General features: G+C 43.1%; 1 protein-coding gene across 1 annotated transcript in view; it reads left to right on the forward strand.

The window, feature by feature from the left end:
* Positions 1-26,541, forward strand: part of SLC16A2 (solute carrier family 16 member 2) — a 158,312-nt gene extending 131,771 nt beyond the window's left edge. Inside the window, exons 2-6 of the mRNA XM_044305636.1 lie at positions 364-508; positions 2,910-3,366; positions 5,674-5,817; positions 16,682-16,910; positions 19,776-26,541. Coding sequence (XP_044161571.1) covers positions 364-508; positions 2,910-3,366; positions 5,674-5,817; positions 16,682-16,910; positions 19,776-19,993 — 1,193 coding nt within the window. The 3' untranslated portion in view covers positions 19,994-26,541. The remainder of the gene's footprint in view (positions 1-363; positions 509-2,909; positions 3,367-5,673; positions 5,818-16,681; positions 16,911-19,775) is intronic.
* Positions 26,542-26,943: the final 402 nt, after the last annotated feature.

A 26,943-nucleotide genomic window follows, 5' to 3' on the forward strand; every position in this document is an offset into this window, starting at 1 on the left:
TCCTCAGTAGCTGTGAAATGCTGAATGTAGACATGTTTGTTGTGTCCTTATATATCATTTTAGGTTTAGTATAAAACATGGTGTGGATTCCGGATGGCATTGTTCCACATTGTTTTTCCACCTGTGCGATCCTGATCCATTCTCTTATCCATTATATTGCTTAGGATATAAAGAATTTTTGGCCATAGTATATCATAAATTAAAACCATCCATTAAAAATGACACAAATATATTATAATTATATATAAAGAGAACACAAATTATATAAAAATATCTAAAAATATAAATACATAAAAATATGCATTTTAGTTTGTATAGCTTTGTATTTTATTGCAATCTAACAGGTTTATTTTTTTCTCACAGCTTGGGTCGGAGCTCTTGCCATGGGAATGATCTTCTTCTGCTCCCCAGTTGTGAGCATCTTCACAGATAGGCTGGGATGTCAAAAGACCTCATCTGGAGGAGCCGCTTTGGCTTTCATCGGATTGTTGTCAAGTTCATTCACCAAGTAAGATTGTGTTCCATACGTGGTACACTCTTTGTTAAACCACCTGCTCTTTACCTTCATTATAGAACAGACTACTCTGAAGCACAAAACTTCTGCATTATTACTCCCTTTTGTTTTAAAAGGTAGACCTACTCTGTGATCTTTATAGTGTTCTACCAACTGAAGATATCATATGTCCTTTAAGTCATGCGTATAAACTAATGTTTTGTGGGAAAGTACAAAGACTGTCGGTAGAGCACTGAAAGGGCTTTTTAGAACTGTGAAAATTTAGAAAAGTTTAGCTATAGAGATGGATAGAAAGGGGTTGTCCAGGTATACTCTCCCGCTCAATCTGCCAGGTAACTGTCTATCGCCCAGCAACTATTTTGTATATGTCCCATTAATTAGAACCAGGGCATGCACAATACAAGCTGGGTGTCGGATGGATGCCTCAGCGACTGTCCCGACCAGCGTGGAGTTGTAGCTCTCCATGTAGATATCAGATTAAGCTGGAGAATATGCAACTGTGCAACCCCTTGAGTATTCTTCCTTATATCTGGGAGTTTCCGCTTCACTGTCATTTCTTAATAGAACTGGTTATACTTTTTGCAATGTATCATTTTGACCATAATAGAGGGAGAGACCAGTCAGGGTTGGCACCATATATTCAGTATAAGGCATAATACTGGTGACCACTGCGACCTCCGTCCTGTTGTCTTTCTCACAGCAGTTTTTAGATGACTAAAATGTTCACAGAATTGAGTGGGCGTCATTGACATATCCATATTCCTATTACTCATGTAAAAATCTAAGCAAACTGTCTAGAAGGCACAGGACATTGTTTCCTGAGAAGCAGTTCCAGGAAATGTAAGAACTTTTTTTTTATAGAAGAATATGGTACCGTAATAACAGTTTCTAGACTAAAAACATGATAATAATGTTGATAATTAGCTGTTTAATGTGTAGTTTTATGAACGGCATTTGATGTTGAACATGAACAGTGATGCTGAGTAATGACGTAGAACAGCTATAGCAATACTTGGCGCAATCAACTATTTAACGACACTAGCAACATGGCAAACACCTAGAAATCTAGAAAAACAATTTGTGGGCTAGATACCGTATTTTTCTCTCCATAAGACGCACCTAGGATATATAGAGGAGGAAAATAAGAAGAAAAATAACATTCATCAGACCTCAGATCAGACCCCTAACCTCCATCAGACCTCTGTAGAAGACCGCTATTCCTCTTGAGGTCAGAGCCCCCTGTTCTGTTCCATCCGACCCAAAAAATTATTAACTTACCTGCTCTGCCACCACTCTGCAGATCCGGTCGTCTTTCCTGCACTCATGGCTTCTGGCCTAGCGGTGCACAGTAACCTAACGTTCCACAGCGGCAAGTTATTGTTACTTGCCTACATGCACTATGGGGGTCATTTACTAACGAGAAATACTCCTATATTAGGTGTATTTCTGACGCAGATTGGAGGACCTTTGGCCGCAACTTTTCCCTGCTCATGCCAGGTCTAAAAAAAAATGTGAGCGTGGTGTAGGCGGAGAAGGGGACGGACCGGCAGGCCTGTCTCATTTACCATTTTCTACGCCTGGTTTAGGCATAGAAAATGGTCTAAATGTAAGACAGCTAGCTAGGAAGCTGTCTTACATTTAGAAGCGGTGGTGGATCTGCTGAAATTATTGAAAGGCTTGCGCCTCTTCATAAATTCAGCAGATTAACCACCAGCTATAGGGGATGTTAAGACCGGCACCGAAAACTCCAGTCTTAATAAATTACCCCCAATGTCCTTACAATGTATGCAGTCCGGACACGTGCAATGTAACACCCGGAAGAAGACCAGGGAGTGATGAGCCAGTGCAGTGCTACACTCGCCTCCTTCATACAGTCATTAGCATTTGCACCATAAGATGCGCTGCCAATAACCCCCCCGCCCCCACTTTTGAGGAAAAACAGTGTGTCTAATAGTCTGAAAAATATGGTATATATAATATCTGTATAGAGGAAAAGAGATTTTGTCCAGCTTGTACTTGTGATAATCCAAGGCTTCTTTATTGAAAATTCAGTATAAAATCCAGGTACAGAAAGCAGAGTCTACATGTTTCGGGCACAATGTAATCTTAGCCCTTACTCATGACAGTCATGAGTAAGGGCTAAGATTGCATTGTGCCCGAAACATGTAGACTCCGCTTTCTGTACCTGGATTTTATACTGAATTTTCAATAAAGAAGCCTTGGATTACCACAAGTACAAGCTGGACAAAATCTCTTTTCCTCTATACTTCCGTATTTCTCCTGATTCGGGTGAAGGAGCTGTTCCGTGCTATACCAGTGGAATCCCTGGCAGGTGAGAGCTGCTCAATACTTCTGTTTTCTTCATATAATATCTGTGTATTTTTCTTCTTCACAGATCTCTTGGTGTCCGATATTTTACGTATGGGATACTCTTTGGATGTGGCAGTTCTTTTGCTTTCCAGCCCTCATTGGTTATACTTGGTCATTACTTCAAGAAGCGTCTTGGTCTTGCCAATGGCATTGTGGCCGGGGGAGGCTGCATCTTCACATTATGCTTTCCTTTCTTGCTGAAGACCATGGGAACAGCCATCGGCTTGGCACATACATTTCAAGTGCTCAGTGTTTTCATGTTCATTCAAATTTTCCTCTCTCTGACCTTCAAGCCACTTCTGCCAACACCGGTAGATGTTAAAGAGAAAGAGAATTTGGCAGGCAGAAGTAAGACCCAGCAGTGTCTGGCACATACCCGGAAGTATTTCAACATGCAAGTATTCCAGAAGAAGACCTACAGAATCTGGGCTTGTGGTATTGCTACAACAGTTTTGGGATATTTTGTTCCATATGTACATCTGGTATGTGAGTATTGTAAATGGTCAAAATATGTTACTATAAATGTACAGTGATGTAATGGTGAATCTGCCTTAACTACTAGTTTACAGTATGTATACGTGTGTCTGTGTGTGTGTATATACAGATGTATAAAAAGAGAATGAAAATACATTTTATAGTGGTAACAAATGAGGATTTATTGTGTAATATTAGAAAATATCAGCTGATTGGCCACCAATCAAGTTGGCACCAGTCAGCACATGCATAAAATGTTATCTATATTCTGGTGGATGACTTGATCATTACCAAAAACATGAGCAGCATTGCGTAATTTGTTCCAAAATATATGGGTCGATTCTTTCACATTAGACCTAAGTTTATGGGAATCTCTGGGTAAAAGCTAAAAACTATTTATTATTTTTTTCACCCCAGAGAGGAAAATAATGGCATATATAACTCTCCTTCTCTCTGTCTAGCCCATAAATCTCAGTGATAGAAGATTGGCTTCTCTCCATGCAAAAGTTATCCGCTATACCCTGGGTAGGGGATAACTATTAGGGAGCTAACCTCCACTGATTACGAGAACGCAGACACGGATTGGGAACTTAAACTGGCCCTGGAAAATAAAACTAAAATTGACAGAAAGCATGGCAACATAAGTAAGCAGGGTCAGCAATACTGTAGCATAAAATACGGTCCCAGTGGAACCATATACAGTACCACAGTGCTGCACAATATATTGCCACAAAAGCTGTTCCTTTGTGGTGGCCATTAATGGCCGCAATTGTTTGTCCTCCTCCTCCAGTCCTCTTTGATCTTTGATTCACATGTGGTGCAGGGCCTAAGGAAGTGATATGCGGGCCACAGTAGCTGAATTCAGGAGGGCATGTGCTGTAGCTGGTATTTGAGTCCCTGATTCTCACTCTGTAAATTATGTACCCAGCCAGTGGAAGAGAGAGGAGGCCTTGGGGCGGCTCCCTGAGCAGCAGCCCACCGGGAAATTCCTCTGTAATGTCTATGGCCAATCTGCCCCTGTGAGAATTGGGTACCCTGTATCCCCCGAAGGGGCCTCAAATTGATTGAAGCGGGCAAGTGAACTGCTGCTCTATTCTCGCGTTCCGAGAGGTATGGAGTACCCATTTTCAGGATCACAGGGGTCCCTGAGGGGGCCGGTGATACAGATGATGTGATTCCCCGGGGTAGGACTCCCACGAATCACACATCAATGTCCTATTCTGCATTAAGCCTGGGGCTTCATGGTGGCTTCAGACTCAATCTAAGGCTGGTTTCACACGGGCGTTGTGGTAAAAGGTGCGTTGCAGGAACATGCACGATTTTTCAGCGCAAGTGCAAAACATTGTAATGCGTTTTGCACGCGAGTGAGAAAAATCGGCATGTTTGGTACCCGAACTTCTTCACGGAAGTTCGGGCTTGGGATCGGTGTTCTGTAGATTGTATTATTTTCCCTTATAACATGGTTATAAGAGAAAATAATAGCATTCTGAATGCAGAATGCAGTGTACAATAGCGCTGGAGGGGTTAAAAATAATAATAATAATTTAACTCGCCTTAATCCACTTGCTTGCGTAGCCGGCATCTCTTCCGTCTTTCTTTGCTGATTGCAGTCAAAGGACCTGTGGTGACGTCACTCCGGTCATCACATGTTCCTTCACATGATCTTTTACCATGGTGATGGATCACGTGACGGACCATGTGATGACTGGAGTGACGTCACCACAGGTCCTTTGACTGCAATCAGCAAAGAAAGAGACGGAAGAGATGCCGGCTACGCGAGCAAGTGGATTAAGGTGAGTTAAATTATTTTTATTTATTTTTTTAACCCCTCCAGTGCTATTGTACTATGCATTCTGTATTCAGAATGCTATTATTTTCCCTTATAACCATGTTATAAGGGAAAATGATCGGGTCTCCATTCCGATCGTCTCCTAGCAACCGTGCGTGAAAATTGCACCGCTTCTGCACTTGCTTGCGGATGCTTGCGATTTTCACGCAGCCCCATTCACTTCTATGGGGCCTGGAAAACGCACAATATAGAACATTCTGCGATTTTTCACGCAACGCACAAGTGATGCGTGAAAATCACTGCTCATGTGAACAGCCCCATAGAAATGAATGGGTCAGGATTCAGTGCGGGTGCAATGCGTTCAACTCGCGCGTTGCACCCGAGCAGAATACTCGCCCGTGTGAAAGGGGCCTAACATGTATTATACTCCCCTGATGCCCCTTGGGAATACTGACAGATCCATTATCAAAGCCTGTGACATGGAAAAACCTTGTGTCATCTAATTACCATTTTTCTGTTCTCTTAGATAAAGTTTGTGGAGCAGAGATTTAAGGATAACACCATGGAATGGATACTGTTGGTGTGCATTGGGGGAGCATCTAGCATTGGGCGTCTTGTATCTGGTAAAATTGGGGACTGTATTCCTGGTTTGAAGAAGATTTACTTGCAGGTATTGAACTTTTAGGAAGTATATTAGTGCAATACATAAAGTTTATTTGTGGACCCTCTTTAAAATGTAATTATAATAATATGTTTAAATAGCAAATCCCTTGTATCATGTTATATCAATGGGATTGTATTAGCTGTAGAGCTGCTTCATTTGTTATAGAGACAAACGCTGATCCTGAGAATAAAGGGGCTTTAGTGCTGCGTCCCCTTTCCTGGTTCTCCCTGCACAGCGGACTTTCCGGCCACCTGTTGTGCTCCACCGCGGCATCATTCTCAGGTTCACTGGGGGTCCCCACAGCCTATCCTAGCCATGTGCCATCACTTTAAAAGCTGCTTTAGTTCTAGTATAGTATTTGTCTATTTGCTTTAATTTTCAAAATGAAATGAACATTTCTAAATGTATCTTCTATACTTTTCTTTATTTAAAATCTCCTCTGCAGACATTAGTGCAAAGATGGCCGGCAGCTCCGCACTTATTTTGCTAAACAGTAACTGTGGCAACCTTTTTGGGTTCTGGTGCAGATCAGGATAATGAGTCATCCTGACATTGCAGATGTCAGCGGCTGCCCTTGAACATTTGTTACTTCACAAGCAATGTGCCAACATTTACTTTGTCCCTGTACATTTACATGCAACCTATGGTTTGTGTACACACATATAGTAGCTGGATAAAGCAAAGACAATGAATAGCTCTGCACCGACTGATGTAGTCTGCTGATAATCCTGCTGTTATCTCCTCTGTATCATGGGAACAATGCAACTTCTACGGATTCAATAAAATATGGAGCCATGTTTCACCACTTAAAGGGGAACTACCAAAACTTTGTGTGAGTGTATGTATGTGTATGGGTATATGTATGTGGATGTGTGTATGTGTATATATATATGTATGTATGTATGTATATATATATATGTGTGTGTGTATGTATATATATATATATATATATATATACACACACACACACACACACACACACACACACACACACACACACACACACACACACATCATGGGGAGATGCAGAAGCATAGTCACCCTCCATAAATAATCATTATTTAATTTTTAACAGTGCTGCAAAGGAGGTTTTGGCTAGGAATTTGATGTCTTCCCACCGGAGACGGTCTTTAGATATCTCATTCATCAAGGGGGGGTTATCCATTGTGGTATGTGCCCAGAACCTCCTGTCCCAAGCATTCATAGCACCTCCTCTCTGTCTGCAATGTCCAGGAGCGGACTGAAAACTTAAAGTGGCCCTGGAAAACAAACTAAAAGTGGGTCCAAATTGACAGAAGACAGGGCCAACAGAAGTAGGGTCTGGAAACAAAATACCATCCCAGCAGAACCAAGTATCACAGCATAAAATACTGCTGCCCAATTGCAGTATGTGACTGTATCGCCACCCTGACGACGGTGATACGGGTAAATTCAGGCCACCATCCAGGTGCATAAGTACCTGATGCTTCTAGCATTAATTAATGCTATGAGCATCGGATCATTATCTACCTGGCCAGCAGGCATGAGGAGGGCTTGGCGGGCCCTCTGGACATCGGCCCACTGGAAATGTCACTCATCGCCCTGAAATTCTGTCCTGTGCCTGCTGCAAACACCTCTGTAGGAACTGGCTTCACAGCTTGTAATGGACATGTGCCATCAAGCAGCAAACCACAGGGGAGAAGAGGGGGATCTGTGAAGGTGTTGCCCACAGCGGTGTTTGTAATGTGCTGGACAGAGTTTCGCCCAGGAGCATGAGCTACATCGAGGGAAGTGACTATGGATGGTTACGACAGGATGGGCTTAGACTCTTGCAGCAACGGATAACGTCCCTGATCCCTTTGGACCTCATTTGCATATGGAATAAAGATTGTTTTGTGCTGCAAACAACACAAAGGCTAGCGAAGGTTTATTTCGCCAGCGTTTCGGTGTACAGCGGGAAGACTCCACTTAAAGGCAACTGCCAAGCTTGTCAGGACTCTTCTGTGCCCGTGTCCCCATGACTGCTCAGTGTTATCCCAGGAACTTTGGGCTTCCTGACGAATCAACAGAATGCAATTTTCTGTAACATAAAATAAACTGCGTCTGTCACCAGGTTACGGACAGCGTGCAAAAGGTCCTTGACTGGACCGGGATGCGGCTAAAACTGTCTCGCAAATTGAGATAGAAATTTTGGGATGTATAAAAACAAAAGAATCCGTGTTTTATTTTGCATAATTTTATACAGAAATATATATTTTTGACGAGCAGTCATAATGCGCACAATCGGAGGGACAGGAGCAGGTCTTAAGTGATGACTGGACTGAATGCTAAAAGTGATGAAGTGGTCAGAACTAAAAAAAACACACCGTATGGAGGAGGGGCCTCAAGAGCTATATTCACACATCATTTCTTATAACGTAGCTCAATTTTGGGGATGTGGAAACCTGTAAATTCCCCTGACTTTGTACACTGGTTTGGACAGCCTAAGCAGTTTTCCCCACGTTTTCAACCATGGAAAAATGCATTGATAGCAAGTTCATTAATTTACGCTTTTCTGCTCATCAGTCAGCACAATGCTGTTTTTGCTTTCCATGCACGTTTTTCCAGCGCCTCCCTGTTTTTCTCACCAGAAAACGTTGATAAATATCCTCGGAGTGGTTAGGCGTCTTTATCCTTGGTTTTTGTTAACTCAGGCAGATTGTGAGTATTTCACTTTTATGTGGTGCAGCTGCTGCATTGTAATTTATAGGGTAACATTCATTTCTTTATCCAGAGCTACAACTTATAGAAGGTCCCTGCTGGATTTTGGAAATGAAGTGCTACGTTTAGCAAGTTTCTTGGCTGGCCAAAGCCTGAGGTTTTATAAGAAGCTGTATAGGTTACAGGAAATGTTATACCGCTGACGTGTAACGGGTCTACAGCCCAGACCCTATATAATAAGACTTTTAAATCATGACATGTGGGTACAGACAGGAGAATATTTTATAGGTTTTCAATTTCCCAGAAATAACCGAATATTCATTAAAAGCGTATTTCAAGTTGAGAAGTGGATACGTAGCATCATAAATCAGAGCTGTGTATAGTGTGACACACCAGACTGACCATAGTGTGTGTATAGCGGCCTATGGATTTTACACCTGCCCATTGTGTATGTATATTGCAGGGGATCTGGGGGATACTATTTCTCCTTGTGCGTAGTAAGCATATGGAGTCTTATAGGCCACACAATGCTCCTCTAGGAAAAAGTTATGTAAATTTGCCCCCTCCCCTTCAAAATAAATAAATACATAAATAAAAAGTGTGCCCCTGGTGCCACCAGTAAGAAGGTAGCTTGGTCAGTCCTGTTTGCTTAGCACTGATGATCTGATCACATGTCTGCAGATGAGTTACTTGCTTGGCTACAATCCTAAATTATCTCTCAAGGCCTATTTAAAAGGTTTAATAATGACATAGCAGTGGTGCCCAACTTTTTTTTTTTTTATACCAGGGACCTTTTTCATGCAGAATTATTTTCTTGTGGACCATGGGGGGGGGATGGGGAATCGGGGCAAATCACGCTCTTAACAAAACAGTCATTCAATGGGTTTTCCGAGATGTTAATACTGATCAGCTGTTTGAAGGTTGCAGCGATCGCAGTAGTGCCACGGCCTTTCTCGCTGCTTTCCCTAGGCTGAGTGATGAAACCTTCATCTGTCACGTGGCCTAGGCGAAGCTCAGCACCCTTTGAGGTGAATAGGGCTAAGCTGCGATACCAAGCACAGCCGCTATACAATGTACGGTGCTGTACTTAGTGCAGCACCCTTCTCGTAGCTTACCAACGGGAGCGCCAATGCCTTCTCAAACAGCTGATTGGCAGGGATCCCGGGTGTCGGACTCCCACTAATCAGATACTGATGACCTATCCTGAGCATAGGTCATGAGTATACAAATCTCAGAAAAGCCTTTTAATGATCCCATTATAGACCCCAGGTGATGTTTCCTCTGGCTGGAGTCTTTTTCTCTTCCATTTTTTTTTTTTCTCAGTTCTGCCAAGGTCACTTTGATGACGTCTCCGGACCACTTCTTTCTGCATAATTGAACGCACCTATTTAGTATTAATGCCTCCTTTTATTCCCCTATATAGTGATCACCCCCATTTAGGCCCTAGTAGATATAATCCTCCCCCCCTCATTCAATAGTGCCCAATGTACATATAACATCCCCCCCCTCCCCCGTGCCCTCTTCACATATAATACCTCCCAGTAGTGTCCTCTACACATATAGTGCCCCTCAGTAGTGCCTTCTTCATATATAGTGCCCCCCAGTAGTGCCCTCTTCACATATAATGCTTCCTAGTAGTGCCCTCTTTACATATAGTGGCCTCTTCACATATAGTGCCCCCCAGTAGTGGCCTCTTCACATATAGTGCCCCCCAGTAGTGGCCTCTTCACATACAGTGCCCCCCAGTAGTGGCCTCTTCACATACAGTGCCCCCCAGTAGTGGCCTCTTCACATACAGTGCCCCCCAGTAGCCCCCCAGTAGTGGCCTCTTCACATATAGTGCCCCCCAGTAGTGGCCTCTTCACATATAGTGCCCCCCAGTAGTGGCCTCTTCACACATAGTGCCCCCCAGTAGTGGCCTCTTCACACATAGTGCCCCCCCAGTAGTGGCTTCTTAACCCATGGTGCCCCCGAGTAGTGGCCTCTTCACACATGGTGCCCCCGAGTAGTGGCCTCTTCACACATGGTGCCCCCGAGTAGTGGCCTCTTCACACATGGTGCCCCCGAGTAGTGGCCTCTTCACACATGGTGCCCCCGAGTAGTGGCCTCTTCACACATGGTGCCCCCGAGTAGTGGCCTCTTCACACATGGTGCTCCCGAGTAGTGGCCTCTTCACACATGGTGCTCCCGAGTAGTGGCCTCTTCACACATGGTGCTCCCGAGTAGTGGCCTCTTCACACATGGTGCTCCCGAGTAGTGGTCTCTTCACACATGGTGCCACCCAGTAGTGGCCTCTTCACACATGGTGCCACCCAGTAGTGGCCTCTTCACACATGGTGCCACCCAGTAGTGGCCTCTTCACACATGGTGCCACCCAGTAGTGGCCTCTTCACACATGGTGCCACCCAGTAGTGGCCTCTTCACACATGGTGCCACCCAGTAGTGGCCTCTTCACACATGGTGCCACCCAGTAGTGGCCTCTTCACACATGGTGCCACCCAGTAGTGGCCTCTTCACACATGGTGCCACCCAGTAGTGGCCTCTTCACACATGGTGCCACCCAGTAGTGGCCTCTTCACACATGGTGCCACCCAGTAGTGGCCTCTTCACACATGGTGCCACCCAGTAGTGGCCTCTTCACACATGGTGCCACCCAGTAGTGGCCTCTTCACACATGGTGCCACCCAGTAGTGGCCTCTTCACACATGGTGCCACCCAGTAGTGGCCTCTTCACACATGGTGCCACCCAGTAGTGGCCTCTTCACACATGGTGCCACCCAGTAGTGGCCTCTTCACACATGGTGCCACCCAGTAGTGGCCTCTTCACACATGGTGCCACCCAGTAGTGGCCTCTTCACACATGGTGCCACCCAGTAGTGGCCTCTTCACACATGGTGCCACCCAGTAGTGGCCTCTTCACACATGGTGCCACCCAGTAGTGGCCTCTTCACACATGGTGCCACCCAGTAGTGGCCTCTTCACACATGGTGCCACCCAGTAGTGGCCTCTTCACACATGGTGCCACCCAGTAGTGGCCTCTTCACACATGGTGCCACCCAGTAGTGGCCTCTCTACATATTGTGCCCCCCCCCCCCAGTAAATAATGCACCAACCCCTTCTACTTAGTGCCCCGAGTCGTGGTCTCTTTTAAATATAGCATGTCCCCAGTAGTGCCTCTTTACTTACAGTGTACCCTAGTGTATAATGCGTCAACCCCTCCTTCTTAGTGCCCCCAGTATTGTTCACAAATCAAAAAAAAAGAACCAAATACTCTCCTCTCTCCTGCAGTCTGTTCCAGCTTGCTGACCTGGCTCCCTGCATTATAGTACAGGTGGTTGCAAACGTCATTGCGACCTCCTGCGCTGATGTCATCACGCTGCCTGTGACTCTGGGTAGGAGGTCACGATGAGGTCATCGTGACCATCCTGCACTTAGCACTGCCTCATAAGTCTCAGGCCTAGCGGCCTTCAGCCTATGAGGCTAAACGGTATGGCATAGTTGAAATAGTTCCTGTCCCCGCCGTTCTACGCCAGATGATCCACAGCCGGTACTGGGCTGTGGCCCGGTGGTTGGGGACCGCTGACTTATAGGACAGCCACCTTCTAACTAGTGGCACTACTTTCTTTCTTTCTTTTTTTCCAGAAAAGAGGGCTAATTTGCATATGTATAATGTGTATGCACAGTCTACAGTGCCCAGGTCCATTGCAGGGCAATCCCCTTTAAATGCTTCTAATATGACATTTTTGGAATTATTTTTTTTCTTTTACATTCTGTGTTCTTCAAGATGGTTCTCTTGGCCTTGCAAAGGGACATGTTCCTGTTTATTTAGTCCCAGCAAAAATAGAAATATGGATGGCACAGCTAAAAAAACTCCTGCTCTGTTAAACCCGCAATCTGCGTCCACTGTCCTCCCACTTGTACACAGGAACAGCAGTGCCCAACCTCTATACCAGCCACATGTCAATCACTATATCGAAGAGATGAAATAGGCGGCACTCACCACTGTGGACTTCTTACTTCATACTTTATTGCAAATCACGAAGGGCAATACATCCGGCTAGGGGCAGGACACCTTCATCTCGCACATAGCCGCGGCGAAGGCTGTTTGAGGGTAAAATGCACTTTTTCAGGCCAGTACGTAGTATTTATGTTGAACTGTTGCTTGATGCATTCCAAATCACATGGCAGTTTATCAGTCTCTTATTTGACTAAGTATCTGCATGCATTCCCCAGACTTCAGCTTTTGGTTAGTTGACACCAAACCCTTATTCCTTTGGGCCCACACTGAATTGTAATCAGTTTTCGGTTTTATAGTCCAGTTGTTTGTTTTGGATCAATACACTCAAAGGGAGTCTGTTAATAGAGACCTCCCTGTTTGTTCGTCTGATTAAAATGCTGTTTTTCTTTTGTTGATCCAAGGCTCTGTTCCCGAGTTATGAAGCTTTTTCATAATCTGCAAATAACATAGTTTATAAGGCTGAAAAAAGACATTTGTCCATCAAGTTCGGCCTGTTATCCTGCAAGTTGATCCAGAGGAAGGGAAAAAATCCTGTGAGGTAGAAGCCAATTTTCCTCATCCTAGGGGGGAAAATTCCTTCCCGACTCCAATCGGGCAATCGGAATAGCTCCCTGAATCAACGATCCCTCTCTAGTATTTATAGCCTGTAATATTATTACGCTCCAGAAATACATCCAGGCCCCTCTTGAATTCCTTTATTGTACTCACCATCACCACCTCCTCAGGCAGAGAGTTCCATAGTCTCACTGCTCTTACTGTAAAGAATCCTCTTCTATGTTTGTGTACAAACCTTCTTTCCTCCAGACGGTTATTAGAGCGCCCCTCAGTTGATTTTTTTTAATTTTTTTTTTTTTTAAAGTGAATAACCCTAATTTTGATCTTTCTGGGTACTGTAGTCCCTCCCCCCATTCCAGTTATTAGTTTAGTTTCCCTTCTCTGAATCCTCTCCAGCTCTGCTAGTTTGGTGTTCACAAAAATTCCTAGGTCCTTTTCCATGTCAGTGTCAGTGTTACCCATTGTTTTACCATTTAGTATGTACGGGTGACTTGCATTATTCCTTCCCATGTGCATAACCTTAGATTTATCAGTTTATCAAATGAGGCAGTTAGTGCAATGAGGGCGTCACCATTGGTTCCGCGAAAACTGAATGGATACGGAAGACATACGGATGCATTTCCATATGTGCTCCGTTTTTTTGCAGACCCATTTACTTGACTGGAGCCACGGAACGTGATTTGTGGGCAATAACAGGACATGTTCAACGCAACAGAAAAACTGAAATACGGAAACAGAATGCATACAGAGTACATTCCGTTTTTTTTGTGCAACCATTGAAATGAATGGTTCCATATACAGAGCGCAAAAAACAATATAATATTGTAGTCTGCAAAAAACTGTAAACATCTGTGTGTATTTCATATTTCTTCAATCCCATCGATAGAGAGACTATTCTCACCTGCAAATATGGACAGAGCTGAGATTTGCAGATCGGGCACGTGGATTGACAGGAAAAAGTGGACATGTTAATGGTCCCATAGAATTTAATGCGTTAGTGTGCTATCCATGAAATATATGGCCACGTGCATGAGGCCTTTTTCTCTATGGAAACTATAAAACTAACGGATTTTGTAAGACATTTAGATCAGTAAAATGCCTTTACTTTTGTGTTGGCTTCATCTTTTGAACCAAGTGAATATCCATGAAAAACGACTTCTTGTTGACCCAGCAACAGAAACATTTTCTTCCTCTTGAGAACAGGACACCTCGGGGCCTTCTGTCACAAAAGTGTTCCTTAGCCCTCATGCACACGGCTGTTGTTTTGGTCCGCATCCGAGCCGCCGCTTTGGCGGCTTGGATGCAGACCCATTCACCTCAATGGGGCCGCAAAACATGAGGACAGCACTCCGTGTTGGCGGGGGACACAGAGGATAAGTCATCAGTTACATAATCCCCCCAAAAAACTTTAAAGGGATTCTGTCACCAGGTTTCACCCCCTCCAGATAAAAATATGGTTATGTTCAGGGAGCTTTAACCATTCCTAATGTGGTCTTATAAATGTAAACTGTAGGCTCATTTTGCTAAAAATACGCTATTACTAACCTGTCAGTCATAAAAATAAAGTGCCCAAGGGGATGTCAATGGCTCCAAGCTGCAGCCCTCACCTGCTGCCGTTCGTGCCCAGCTCCGCCTCATAATCTTCTGTGACGCCTCCAGCTCTCCCTCTGTAACATGCTGTGAAAGACTCCCTCCTCCCTCTGTAACATGCTGTGAAAGCCTCCCTCCTTCCTCTGTAACATCGCTTTGAAAGCCTCCTGCTCTCCCTCCCCCCTCCTCCCTCTGTAACATGCTGTGAAAGCCTCCCTCCTCCCTCTGTAACATCGCAATGTTAGAGCAGCAGGAGGAGGGGGGAGGGAGAGCAGAAGGCTTTCAAAGCGATGTTACAGAGGGAGGAGGGAGGCTTTCACAGCATGTTACAGAGGAAGAGCTGGAGGCGTCACAGAAGATTGAGGCGGAGCTGGGCACGAACGGCAGCAGGTGAGGGCTGCAGCTTGGAGCCATTGACATCCCCTTGGGCACTTTATTTTTATGACTGACAGGTTAGTAATAGCGTATTTTTAGCAAAATGAGCCTACAGATTACATTTATAAGACCACATTAGGAATGGTTAAAGCTCCCTGAACATAACCATATTTTTATCTGGAGGGGGTGAAACCTGGTGACAGAATCCCTTTAAATATTACATTTCTTATTTAGGTCTATCTTAAAAAGAGGTATCTCCTAAGGAAAGACAACCATCTCGCTAGCGCCAACTTGTAGAAGTGGCTCCCTATGTGGACAGCACGTGGTGCCTTGCAGCGCTGGGGTCCTGGGTTTGAATCCGACCAAGATCAGCATCTGTATGGAGTTTGTATGTTCTCCCCGTGTTTGCGTGGGTTTCCTCCCACACTCCAAAGACATACTGATAGGGACCTTAGATCTTGAGCCCCATTGGGGACATCAAGTGATGAGACATGGGACACGACAAAGGAATATAGATGAGATAAATATCCATCTGGTGTATGATCTCCCCTGCACTGCCAGAAGATGCACCTACCGTAATTTAGTTTGAGGCCTCATCATAAATTAGGCACATCATCAGCGGTCCTTGTGCCTAAAGTGCCTGCCACCTCCTCACTGCGCCCCTTCTTGAAAGGGCTGAGAGCAGTGTTGAAACGCCACTTGCACCAAAATTTAGGTGCAGTGGCTTTTAAAAAGTCGCTGACTTGAAGTTTCTGACTTTTTTTTTTTTAGGCCAGAAAGATGGTGTGTGGTGGGGGGAGACAAATTCACACATTTGCTGTTTATAACAGATCGTTAATTCTGATCATCAAAAAATGTGGAAGTCTAATAGCCCATTATTACAGCCGTTCTACTGTGAAATCCATCCTTTTTTTTTAACTCCCATTAAAAACGGATGGTGAATGGATGACAAACAGCCGCTAAAACCGGTTAGACAGCCGGGAAATGGATAACAATTTGTGACACGCAGTTGCAAAATGTCACAATGGTAATATAGCCTCAAATTGGAGGCAATAAGTCATTATCTGCGATAGGTAGCAGGAGGATTGCCATGTACAAGGTAAATATGGTTTGCATTTTGTAGTAAAATGGGGAAAAAAGACGAGCAAGTTAGTGGAATGAATAACGAAGCCCATATCGGAATACCGGACGTCCCTTCCATATGTGTAAATCTATTGCCTGTATCGTTAATGCAGTTTTGTCTGTCCGGGAACTGCTGCGTATCAGTGGTTTGTTCTTGACACATTTCGTCCCCTCAGGAATTCTGCAGTTGTTTTCCTGTGGGATGAATGAGGGAAACATCTGCACTACAGTAAAGACCCATTAGGATTAGTGTTTAATCTCACACTTTTTCACTGCTCATAATTCCAGCAGCGAACACCCTGTCCTGCCAGTGCGTTCTCAAGGCTTTATTGTGCTTGGCCACCAATGCTTGTTAGCCGCATACCTTATTTTATGTATTATGGCCTATCCAACCATCTTATTTCCTGTAAATGAACAGCTCTAGCCCATTCGCTGATGATCCGTAATGGCTATCTACAGTATCTTTTATGATGTCCCTGTTTTTACCTTTACGCATTAGTTCTTACTGTGTTTATTCATTATATTTTGCAGGTGGTCTCCTTTGTTTTGCTGGGCATTTTGAGTATGATGCTGCCACAATGCCAAGTATTTGTAAGCGTCATTGTTGTATGCCTGTGCCTTGGCTTGTCCGATGGTTTTCTTATTAGTATGATGAGCCCTATTGCTTTTGAGTTGGTGGGTCCAATGCAAGCATCACAAGCTATTGGTTATACCATGGGGCTGATGTCCATTCCAATGACAGCTGGACCTCCTATAGCAGGTATGAACCAAATATTGTTTAACACCTACTAGGGGCTTGTTGGATTATGTATGTGTGGGTTAACGCAGCAAAGCATGCATACACTAAGGGTATATACAGACTTCCATGCAGATAATCCACTGTAATTCAGTACCCACAAAATAAATGAAATTTACCAAATCTCAATTGAATAAAGTTCTATGGCACTCTCACCGACCTGCACCACACTTGGACTATAATCTAATGCAAACCATTTACTGACAGAAATATATATACAGTATGCAATATCTTATCAATGATATGGACATGTTTTGGTGTATATTATATTGTTTACTTATTTTTTCATTGCTCCATGAGGGCCTGTGGATTGCTTTATGGTATTAGAAGTTTTTTACAATTGTAACATTTTATTATATGGAATATCCCATAGAGATAGAGATAGAGATAGAGATAGAGATATATATATATATATATATATATATATATATATATATAGATATACAGTACAGACCAAAAGTTAGGACACACTTTCTCATTCAAAGAGTTTTCTTTATTTTCATGACTATGAAAATTGTAGATTCACACTGAAGGCATCAAAACTATGAATTAACACATGTGGAATTAAATATGTCATATTCTAGGTTATGTTTTGCTTTATTTATTTATGTATGTATGCTAAAATTCAAAAATCTGATTTTAAAAAAATTATACACAAAATCCCCACCAAAACCTGTGATATATTGCCAATTATTATAATATATTTTTTTTTAAATCAAGTTTTTATGCAGATTACAGGTATCCTAAATCTGACATACGCTTTAGAAAACCTGCAGATTTCAATGTGACTAACCTAGGCCAGTAACCGCGAACCTATGGCACGGGTGCCAGAGGCGGCACTCTGAGCCCTCTCTGTAGGCACCCGCACCCTGGAATAAGTATTTGATGTACCAATATGTCTTAGACTTTTCCTGCCATTCATCAGAGCAGGGCGCACTATGAATGGCACAAGCAGTGCACTAAATGTAGGCAGGCTATTATAGCTAAATTATAAAGTTCATGGAACATACAGTGGGATGCGAAAGTTTGGGCAACCTTGTTAATCGTCATGATTTTCCTGTATAAATCGTTGGTTGTGACGATAAAAAATGTCAGTTAAATATATCGTATAGGAGACACACACATTTGAGAAGTGAAATGAAGTTTATTGGATTTACAGAAAGTGTGCTATAATTGTTTAAACAAAATTAGGCAGGTGCATAAATTTGGGCACCACAAAAAAGAAATGAAATCAATATTTAGTAGAGCCTCCTTTTGCAGAAATTACAGCCTCCAAATGCTTCCTGTAGGTCCCAATGAGAGTCTGGATTCTGGTTGAAGGTATTTTGGACCATTCCTCTTTACAAAACATCTTTAGTTCATTCAGGTTTGATGGCTTCCGAGCATGGACAGCTCTCTTTAAGTCACACCACAGATTTTCAATTATATTCTTGTCTGGGGACTGAGATGGCCATTCCAGAACGTTGTACTTGTTCCTCTGCATAAATGCCTTAGTGGATTTTGAGCAGTGTTTAGGGTCGTTGTCTTGTTGAAAGATCCAGCCCCGGCGCAGCTTCTGCTTTGTCACTGATTCCTGGACATTGGTCTCCAGAATCTGCTGATACTGAGTGGAATCCATGCGTCCCTCAACTTTGACAAGATTCCCAGTCCCTGCACTGGCCACACAGCCTCGCAGCATGATGGAACCACCACCATATTTTACTGTAGGTAGCAGGTGTTTTTCTTGGAATGCTGTGTTCTTTTTCCTCCATGCATAACGCCCCTTGTTATGGCCAAATAACTAAATTTTAGTTTCATCAGTCCACAGCACCTTATTTCAAAATGAAGCCGGCTTGTCCAAATGTGCTTTAGCTCACCTCAAGCGGCACTTTTTGTGCTGTGGGCGGAGAAAAGGCTTTCTCTGCATCATTCTCACATACAGCATCTCCTTGTGTAAAGTGCGCCGAATGGTTGAACGATGCACAGTGACTCCATCTGCAGCAAGATGATGTTGTAGGTCTTTGGTGCTGGTCTGTGGGTTGACTCTGACTGTTCTCACCATTCGTCGCTTCTGTCTATCAGAGATTTTTCTTGGTCTGCCACTTCGAGCCTTAACTTGAACTGAGCCTGTGGTCTTCCATTTCCTCAATGTGTTCCTAACTGTGGAAACAGACAGCGGAAATCTCTGAGACAGCTTTCTGTATCCTTCCCCTAAACCATGATGGTGAACAATCTTTGTCTTCAGGTCATTTGAGAGTTGTTTTGAGGCCCCCATGTTGCTACTCTTCAGAGAAAATTAAAAGAGGAGGGAAACTTACAATTGACCCCCTTAAATACTCTTTCTCATAATCTGAGTCACCTGTGTATGTAGGTCAGGGGTCACTGAGCTTACCAAGCCAATTTGAGTTCCAATAATTAGTTCTAAAGGTTTTGGAATCAATAAAATGACAACAGTGCCCAAATGTATGCACCTGCCTAATTTTGTTTAAACAATTATAGCACACTTTCTGTAAATCCAATAAACTTCATTTCCTTTCTCAAATATCACTGTGTGTGTCTCCTATATGATATATTTAACTGACATTTTTTATCGTAACAACCAACGATTTATACAGGAAAATCATGACGATTAACAAGGTTGCCCAAACTTTCGCATCCCACTGTATACTAATTGGATTGTAGTATTCAGGTTAAATTGCCGTGTTGGCGCTCTGCGATTAAATATGTGAGTTTTGGGTTACAGTTTGGGCACTCAGTCTGTAATAGGTTCATCATCCCTGACCTAGGCTTATGTGTATAGAGACCTTACACCAACACAGCAAATTAATCAAATCTCCTCTCCTGTTGTAGGACTGCTCCGGGATCATTTTGGCAATTATGACCTGGCATTTTATCTGGCTGGAATCCCCCCTCTGATTGGAGCTCTGGTTCTTCTGTCTGTTCCCCTGCTCCATGAGAGAAACCTGAAGAAGACCGCACAGCTTGAGGCAGGAAAAGAGAAGACACAAGATGGCATGGTGAATGGAGAACTTCTTCCTGGGTGCCCTGTGACTGATGCTCGTGTTTAGATTGCTTCTAGTGATTCAGCACCCACAGGGCACAAGACCTGTTACATGGCACCTCTGAGTAGAAACATATTTTAGTCGGTTTCAAGACAAGTTAGGGTGCTGATATTACAGCATTGCTCCGAGTTGCATTTCAGCCTGGAAGAGTCTCTGAATCGAGCATGGTATTGTTAGGGAGCCATATAGTTGATCTGATGTTATACAAGGCTCACTAGACATGCGATCTTATGTTTGTACACTTACATGATGGAGGGATCTTGGCAATGCCAATTTATTGGCTACAGGATAAATCGAGGTGACCCTTTATGAAGGTATATGTTTTATGTCAATTCCTCAACTACTTCAAACGTTCCTAAGTGTGAAAGAGACCTGATCATGCTGTGTGTTCTGTCCTCACAGACTTCAGTTTGGTTGAATGCTTACTTGTCTTATGTTTTCCATTGTTAATCACTGACGAGACACACGTGAGTTGATAGATGACTAAGTCACAACTTTTACCACTTTCAAGTGTAATGTTGAAATTTGCAATGTGCGATTTTGTTAATTGGCCTCGTCCCCTCTTGTAATCTAGAGAAGAAACAGATTTTCTTTGTGACATCAGGGGTGGCAACATACACAACACATGTTTTAAATGAAGCAAATGGGTAAAACCCAAGAAAGATAGAATTCTCAGTCATAATACCTTGGAGAACATTTACTAATGTATCTTTCCTGACTGATCTCACACATTTCCTTAGTGTTTTCTTATATGCATTATGCAACTTCTTCTCTTGGGTCAATCAGAATTTCAACATGCCATGTAAGCTTATCCACACCGCTAACCTTTCTGTTAAAACGTTAAAAAGGTAAGCCATCCATACGGATTCCAGAAGAAGACCAGGTATAGCTTGGGCTTGTCCAATCTTCCTTTACTAAGGCCTGCATCATCCTACAAAATAAAGTGAAGCTGTAGGATGGGGAGCAACTAGCTTCATGGGTGTAGGGTGCAGTAGAATGAACCATGGGTTCATAAAGAACCTGTGCTTGAGCCTAAAAGCAGTATAACATGCATGAAAAGAACATTGGTAAGTCTACCTGTGGTTGAATGAATTGTATAGATTACAATACTGATTTTAAGTTGGGGCTGTGGTATTGGCCAGGGCTTTACGAAGCCAAAAACTGTAGGCTTACAAGATTAAAGAGTGTAACTATGCTGTCTAGTGAAGTGCCCATTAACAGCTAACACGTGATTATATTTTATGGCCTATTATCTTAGCCATAAATAACAATATTACATGCACCTTTTATAGGAGTTTGTAGTGGCATCTGTCCATGTTCAATAATTGTTATACAAATGTATTAATCATACATGGTATATCAATCAAAGACATTGTGGACATATGTGTCCAAGAATAATCTCACAGCACAATAATTATTTTTTACATTCAGGGTAATGAAGTCATAGACCAGTGACTATTCAGATCAGCCACTGTAAGGAGTGAAATGGAAGTGATCAGGAAGACATGTTCTAAACAGAACATGTGGACAGATGGATGCTATGATCACGATCAGTGACATACGTCCAAGCCTAGGTCTCCTTCGTTCCTACCTTGTGGAGGTTGGCAGAAAAGAACACTTCTAAACGGACCAAAAATAACCATTTACTTGTGTAGCCCTGAGATTCTCTGGATAGGCCATCAATATCTGACCTGCACCTCCACGATCAACTGTTTCAGAGTAGCGCCGGTGCTGGAAGTACGCAGAGGCGTCCACTGTGTAGTGGATGGAGCTGGTAACTGCAGTGCTGCTCCCATTCTTTTCTGTGGGGGTAGTGCTGCAGTCACCAGCTCTGTCCACTGCACAATGGATGATGCTGTGTAGTTTTGGCGCCAGAACTAGCTGATCAGATATTAAGGATAGGCCATCAGTATTAAAATACTGGATAACCACTTTAAGTTCTGGTTCCTTCTCTAGAATACCAGTCCAGCAGTGTCAATTTTAATTAGACCCGAATCACTATGTGGAAACTGAATGTCATCATTGTTATGCTCATTCACTTGTCTGTGCACAGTCTATAGCTTTGTGTTGTGACATTCTGGTTGGTTATGTGATGAGAAACGCTTTGTCTACTTCTATTTTTTGCACAAAATCCAACGATATTGTACTACTAAGGTATGTGAGAGAAAGTGTGTGTGTGTGTGTGTCTCCTGTAGGTTTATACCTCTTGTACAATGTATAACTGTGTCTGCTATAGTCTGACCTTTTCTCAGCAGCGGTCTGTCTGAGACTCTGGTCTGTTAATTAGTCGAACATATTTTTTTTAATAAGGTATAAGGTTATGTACTAAATAGCTCGTCAGATAGTGACATTATGTAGTAGCACTGTATACAGTGCCAATATAATCCACAATTAGGAAGATTAAACTATATGTGTACATTGGGGCAGATTGAATAATGTAATTGCACCTAGAACCTGTTGGAAAATGCTTCAAACCTTCCGGAGCATAATGTTGCATCACATGTTAGACCCATTTATGCCAAAGAGAATAACTGACTGCACCTTGCTTGCCTGGTTTGGATCTCTAGCTCAGCGAAGGGGCAGCAAGAAAAAAGTGTGTAGCCACACACTAAATTCATCATCTAGACTATGCTACTCTGAAAAATTTATATAATAAATCTTTCTTTTATTAGTATGCTTGCTCCGAGCTGCTGAAGGCTGGACGGGTCGCAACACGTCCTTATACTATTATCCGTGAATCTATGGAATAAAAGCAAGCATACTGATAAAAGAAAAAAACGTCTGCTGAGATTTATTATATAACGCTCTGGAAGTTCTCCTCGTGCGGACTAAGTTAAAAAGTCGAGTGCCGACTGCTTTTCATCTTGACTCAGAAAAATTTGCCACATCTATAGAGTACATCCACATGAGACAGACACACTTCTGATATGCATGCAACATATCCACAGCGCTTTACAGTACCAGAGAAACGGGTGAGATTTTGAGAAATTCCATCCACAGGCTGCAAAAAGTGTCCAGTGAAATTGACCCGTAGTGCAGACTTTACAGGGTTAATGAGTTTCGCTAAAACTTTTGATATCATGTCTTATCAAAAGTTTTGATTGGTGGGGGTCTGAACGCTGAGACCCTCATGATCAGTAGAATGAGGTGAGAGAAGAGCGAGCATATCGTACTCTTTCTTCTACCCGCAGAGGATGGAATTGAGTCTGGCCCATAGACTTCTATTGAGCCCGTTACCTGCAGCAAGGACAGAAAGCGTGCTAGGCGAGCACTTTTCTCCTTCTTGGCACTCGGACCCCTACCGATTAAAACTTTTGATATGTCTCTATGACATATCAAATGTTTTCTGAAAACTCAGTGACCCTTTAAATCAGCAGCTTACCAATTTGTTCAGCAGATTTTCAACATGGATTTCACCCTTTCAAATGCACAGGGGGAAATCTGTAGCAGATCAGCAAAAGGAAATTACAAATGCACCAAAATCGAAAAATCTGCCTTGTGTGGTCGTACCCTCAGAATACCTGTCTAAACCTAAACTAGTTACCCTAGATGCGCCGCGATCCCATACAGCGGCCACTTCCCGGATCATGTGCCGTACATTGGGCATGTGATCCTAGCCTTTGGTTAAAACCTGTAGCATGTCTGAATCTCTCGCTAGCCTCGCACATTGCACTGCGGGTTCTAATCCTAGACTAGGATCACATGCCCCATGTACGGCACCTGATCCCAGAAGTGGCTGCCGCACGGGATTGTGGCGCATCTCAGATAACCCGTTTAAGCTGTTTACCAGTGTGTATGTGCTGGTATTACAATGGAACCAGCCATAGTCCTGATTGATGGATTGTTGGCAGGTTGAATACTGTTGAACAAGTCATCAATCTTATCGGAAAACTGGAAGCTTCATGGGCTTCTTCTGGCTTACAGGACATAAACCAAACTGGTCAAGTGATAGTTATTGGAAACCAGTGACTGTCAGATTTTGTACCTAAATTCATTGCTGCCAGATGACACTCGAGTCCTGTTCACACAGTTTTGGTTAAATGTATGTTGGCTAAAGCAAGGAGCCGATCCTAAACCGTAATAGTACAACAGAAAAAAAATGTGTGGTTATCTTTTATGGATCCTATCACTGTTTTCAAAGAAAATGCATGTGAAACTGCACTTTGTAAACCTGGGCTTAAAGAGTAAGGTTATGTCCACACATGATGGAAATGCTGAGGATTTGCTGTCGTGGATTTTCATCTGGCAGATGTGCAGGGTTGAACAGTACCAGCAAAGTGGATAAGATTTTAAGAAATCTGCAGCACATCGGTGTATCCTGCTGTTCAGATTTCTCCCTTTGCAATGTAGAGGATTAAATCCACTGCCATTTCTGCGGCAAAAACTGCATCTAATAATCCATGTTGTTTTTGTAGTAGAAATGCAGCAAAAACTGCAGCAGACTTTTCCCCTGAATTTTCAGGCACCTGTGAACGTACCCATGGGTTACATGCCGCTGCATTTTAATGTTTGGATTGTACGCACAATCGGCGGGTCTCCTTGAGGTTCTACTGAACTAAACTTGGATTGAGGTTCTGTAGAACCAGAGGGTACAGCTGTAATAGGGGAGGCTAAATGTGGTGTATCGCAGCTCTGTCAAGCCAGCCTAAAGTTGATACAGATGCCCAGTTCACACTTTGCACTTTAATTATTTATGTATATCCTAGCAATTGGGGGGGTAGATAAAATATGCGCTTTTAGCTTAAAGGGGTTATCCCAAGATATCGTAAGAGTATGTCCACTGGGACCCGCACTGTTCACAACAACAGTGGACTCCATCCCTATGGACGACTGGAGATGGCAATCCAATAAGGATAAGTGGAGAGGCCGTGTGCATGGTCAACCACCGCTCCATTCCTGCAGGGGGACACTGGACTCCACTCATGATTGGGGGAGTCTCAGCTGTGGAGTACATTTAAATCTTTGGACAACCCCTTTAAATTCCTCTCTTAAATATTGCCTTTAAACCAGTGTTCCCTTTCAGCTATTGGAAAATAAGAACCCCCAGTATGACATGACCGCCTATGCCAGGAGAGTCCACTGTTTTAGGCCTCGTGCACACGGCCGTATTTTCGGTCCTGTCCAGATGCGGACCCATTTATCTCTATGGGGCAGAAAAGGATATGGACAGCACACCTGTGTGCTGTCTGCATACATAAGTCCGTTTCGCGGCACCGCAAAACAATAGAACATCTCCTATTCCTGTCTGTTTTGTGGATAAGAATAGGACTTTTCTCTAGACTGGATTTAAAAAAAAAGGCAACCTGCTCACAGCCAGGAACACGAACGGCCATGTGCACGAGCCCTTAGACTACATCAAAACTGCAATGTGAACTGGGCCTAAAATTTCAAATATGCATTTTCAGTTTGTCAAATAGGTCAAAACTAACCTTAAGAATATATGCAAATGGTAATTGGAGTATACAGTTCTTCTCTGCATAGTAACATTTACAGAAGAAATATGTGCTACTCCAAATGCTTAGAAATCCCTGCTGGAAGTTGTAGTCCATCAGGATCAAACTGCAAATTCTCGTCTTGTGAACCCAGCGGGAGTTTTGCATGAAGAGGGGATCAGCTCTGCATTCCGTGTCCCCCTGTGGAAACGGGGAAGACTCATTCTCTTTTCACTGTGAAGAAATCTGCTATGCGGTGATGTAAATAAGTAGCGCTTTATCCTGCAATATATAGAAGCTGCTCATCAAATCTAGGAAGCAATGACAATCATACGTAGGTGGAAACCTTGCCTTAGAGGAGATAGAATTGCTAGAGTTTCAACCAAGGAGACATGAATGCACATTAGCTTTACTATTTAATGGACTCTCATGAAGCTGTGGATACTTTTTATTTGATTTGTGTAAAACGTGTAATCCAATTTCATAATGCTGACAATATTTTGTAGTGCATGTCTTCTTGCTGTAAGGCGTCTGTGCATTTTATATATTGTTACCTGGCCTGCAGTACTCACTGTGAAGCCATGAACAAGATTTATCAGTGCCCCGTGTCAGTCACTGATATTGGGGTCTACCTGCTCTCCGCTTGATACGTCCCTTTAAAAATGAAATGTAATGCTCTCATTATTACGCACACTTCTAACATGATTATACTATAAGTTTAATACAATGGAAATGTTTTTATATCCCGCCATCAACTTTCCCTGGTTCTGAAAAGTTGTTAAGTGAATATGACATTGCTTTGTATGCATACACTGGTGTGAGATTCACGAGAAGGTCTGACAGAGCTCATGAATCCTTGCATTGGTTACAGGAGGATGTACGAAGATGTAGATGCCCTTCAGTGGACTAGAATTGGTGCCATAAATATGGACTGCACCTAGTTTGCAGGAGCGCTGATCACAGGGTTTGGGCTGGCTTCAAACAATGCGGTTAATTTGACTTCTCCTTTATACTTCTCATAGTTTGGGGACTACCGTAGTTGTGTTTCCCTTAAAAAAAATAAAAATAAAATGCAGATGGTAACGGCAATATAACGAATACGTGAGAATCTGGCTTTAAAAGGGTGTTCCAGGGTTAGCAAAACATAGCTGATTTGTTACAGAAACAGCGCCACTCTGTGCATGATCTGTGCCTGGTGCTGCAGATTCTGTCCAAACATCCATGTTCTGTTCCCACATGGCCACAGTGGTCCTCTCTGCTGGCTACCATCTACTTGCCTGCAGCAGTCACATGTTAGTTTACCCATGTAACCATTGCAGCCAGGCATCTGCATACAATACTAGACACGGATTAGTTTTTTTGCCCAATTTGGAAACCCCCTGTTAAGCTTCATGTATGTGTAGCCTGGTGGCACCTGGGGACGTAGGCACTCAGTGTGCTATGTATGGCACAGTATTATCCCCTTGAAGTAATGATTCTAGTGGAGAATACCTCCACAATAAGGCTATGTGATGTGCCATAGAT

Source organism: Bufo gargarizans, chromosome 9, assembly GCF_014858855.1.
Source record: "Bufo gargarizans isolate SCDJY-AF-19 chromosome 9, ASM1485885v1, whole genome shotgun sequence".
Classification (NCBI taxonomy): Eukaryota; Metazoa; Chordata; class Amphibia; order Anura; family Bufonidae; genus Bufo; species Bufo gargarizans.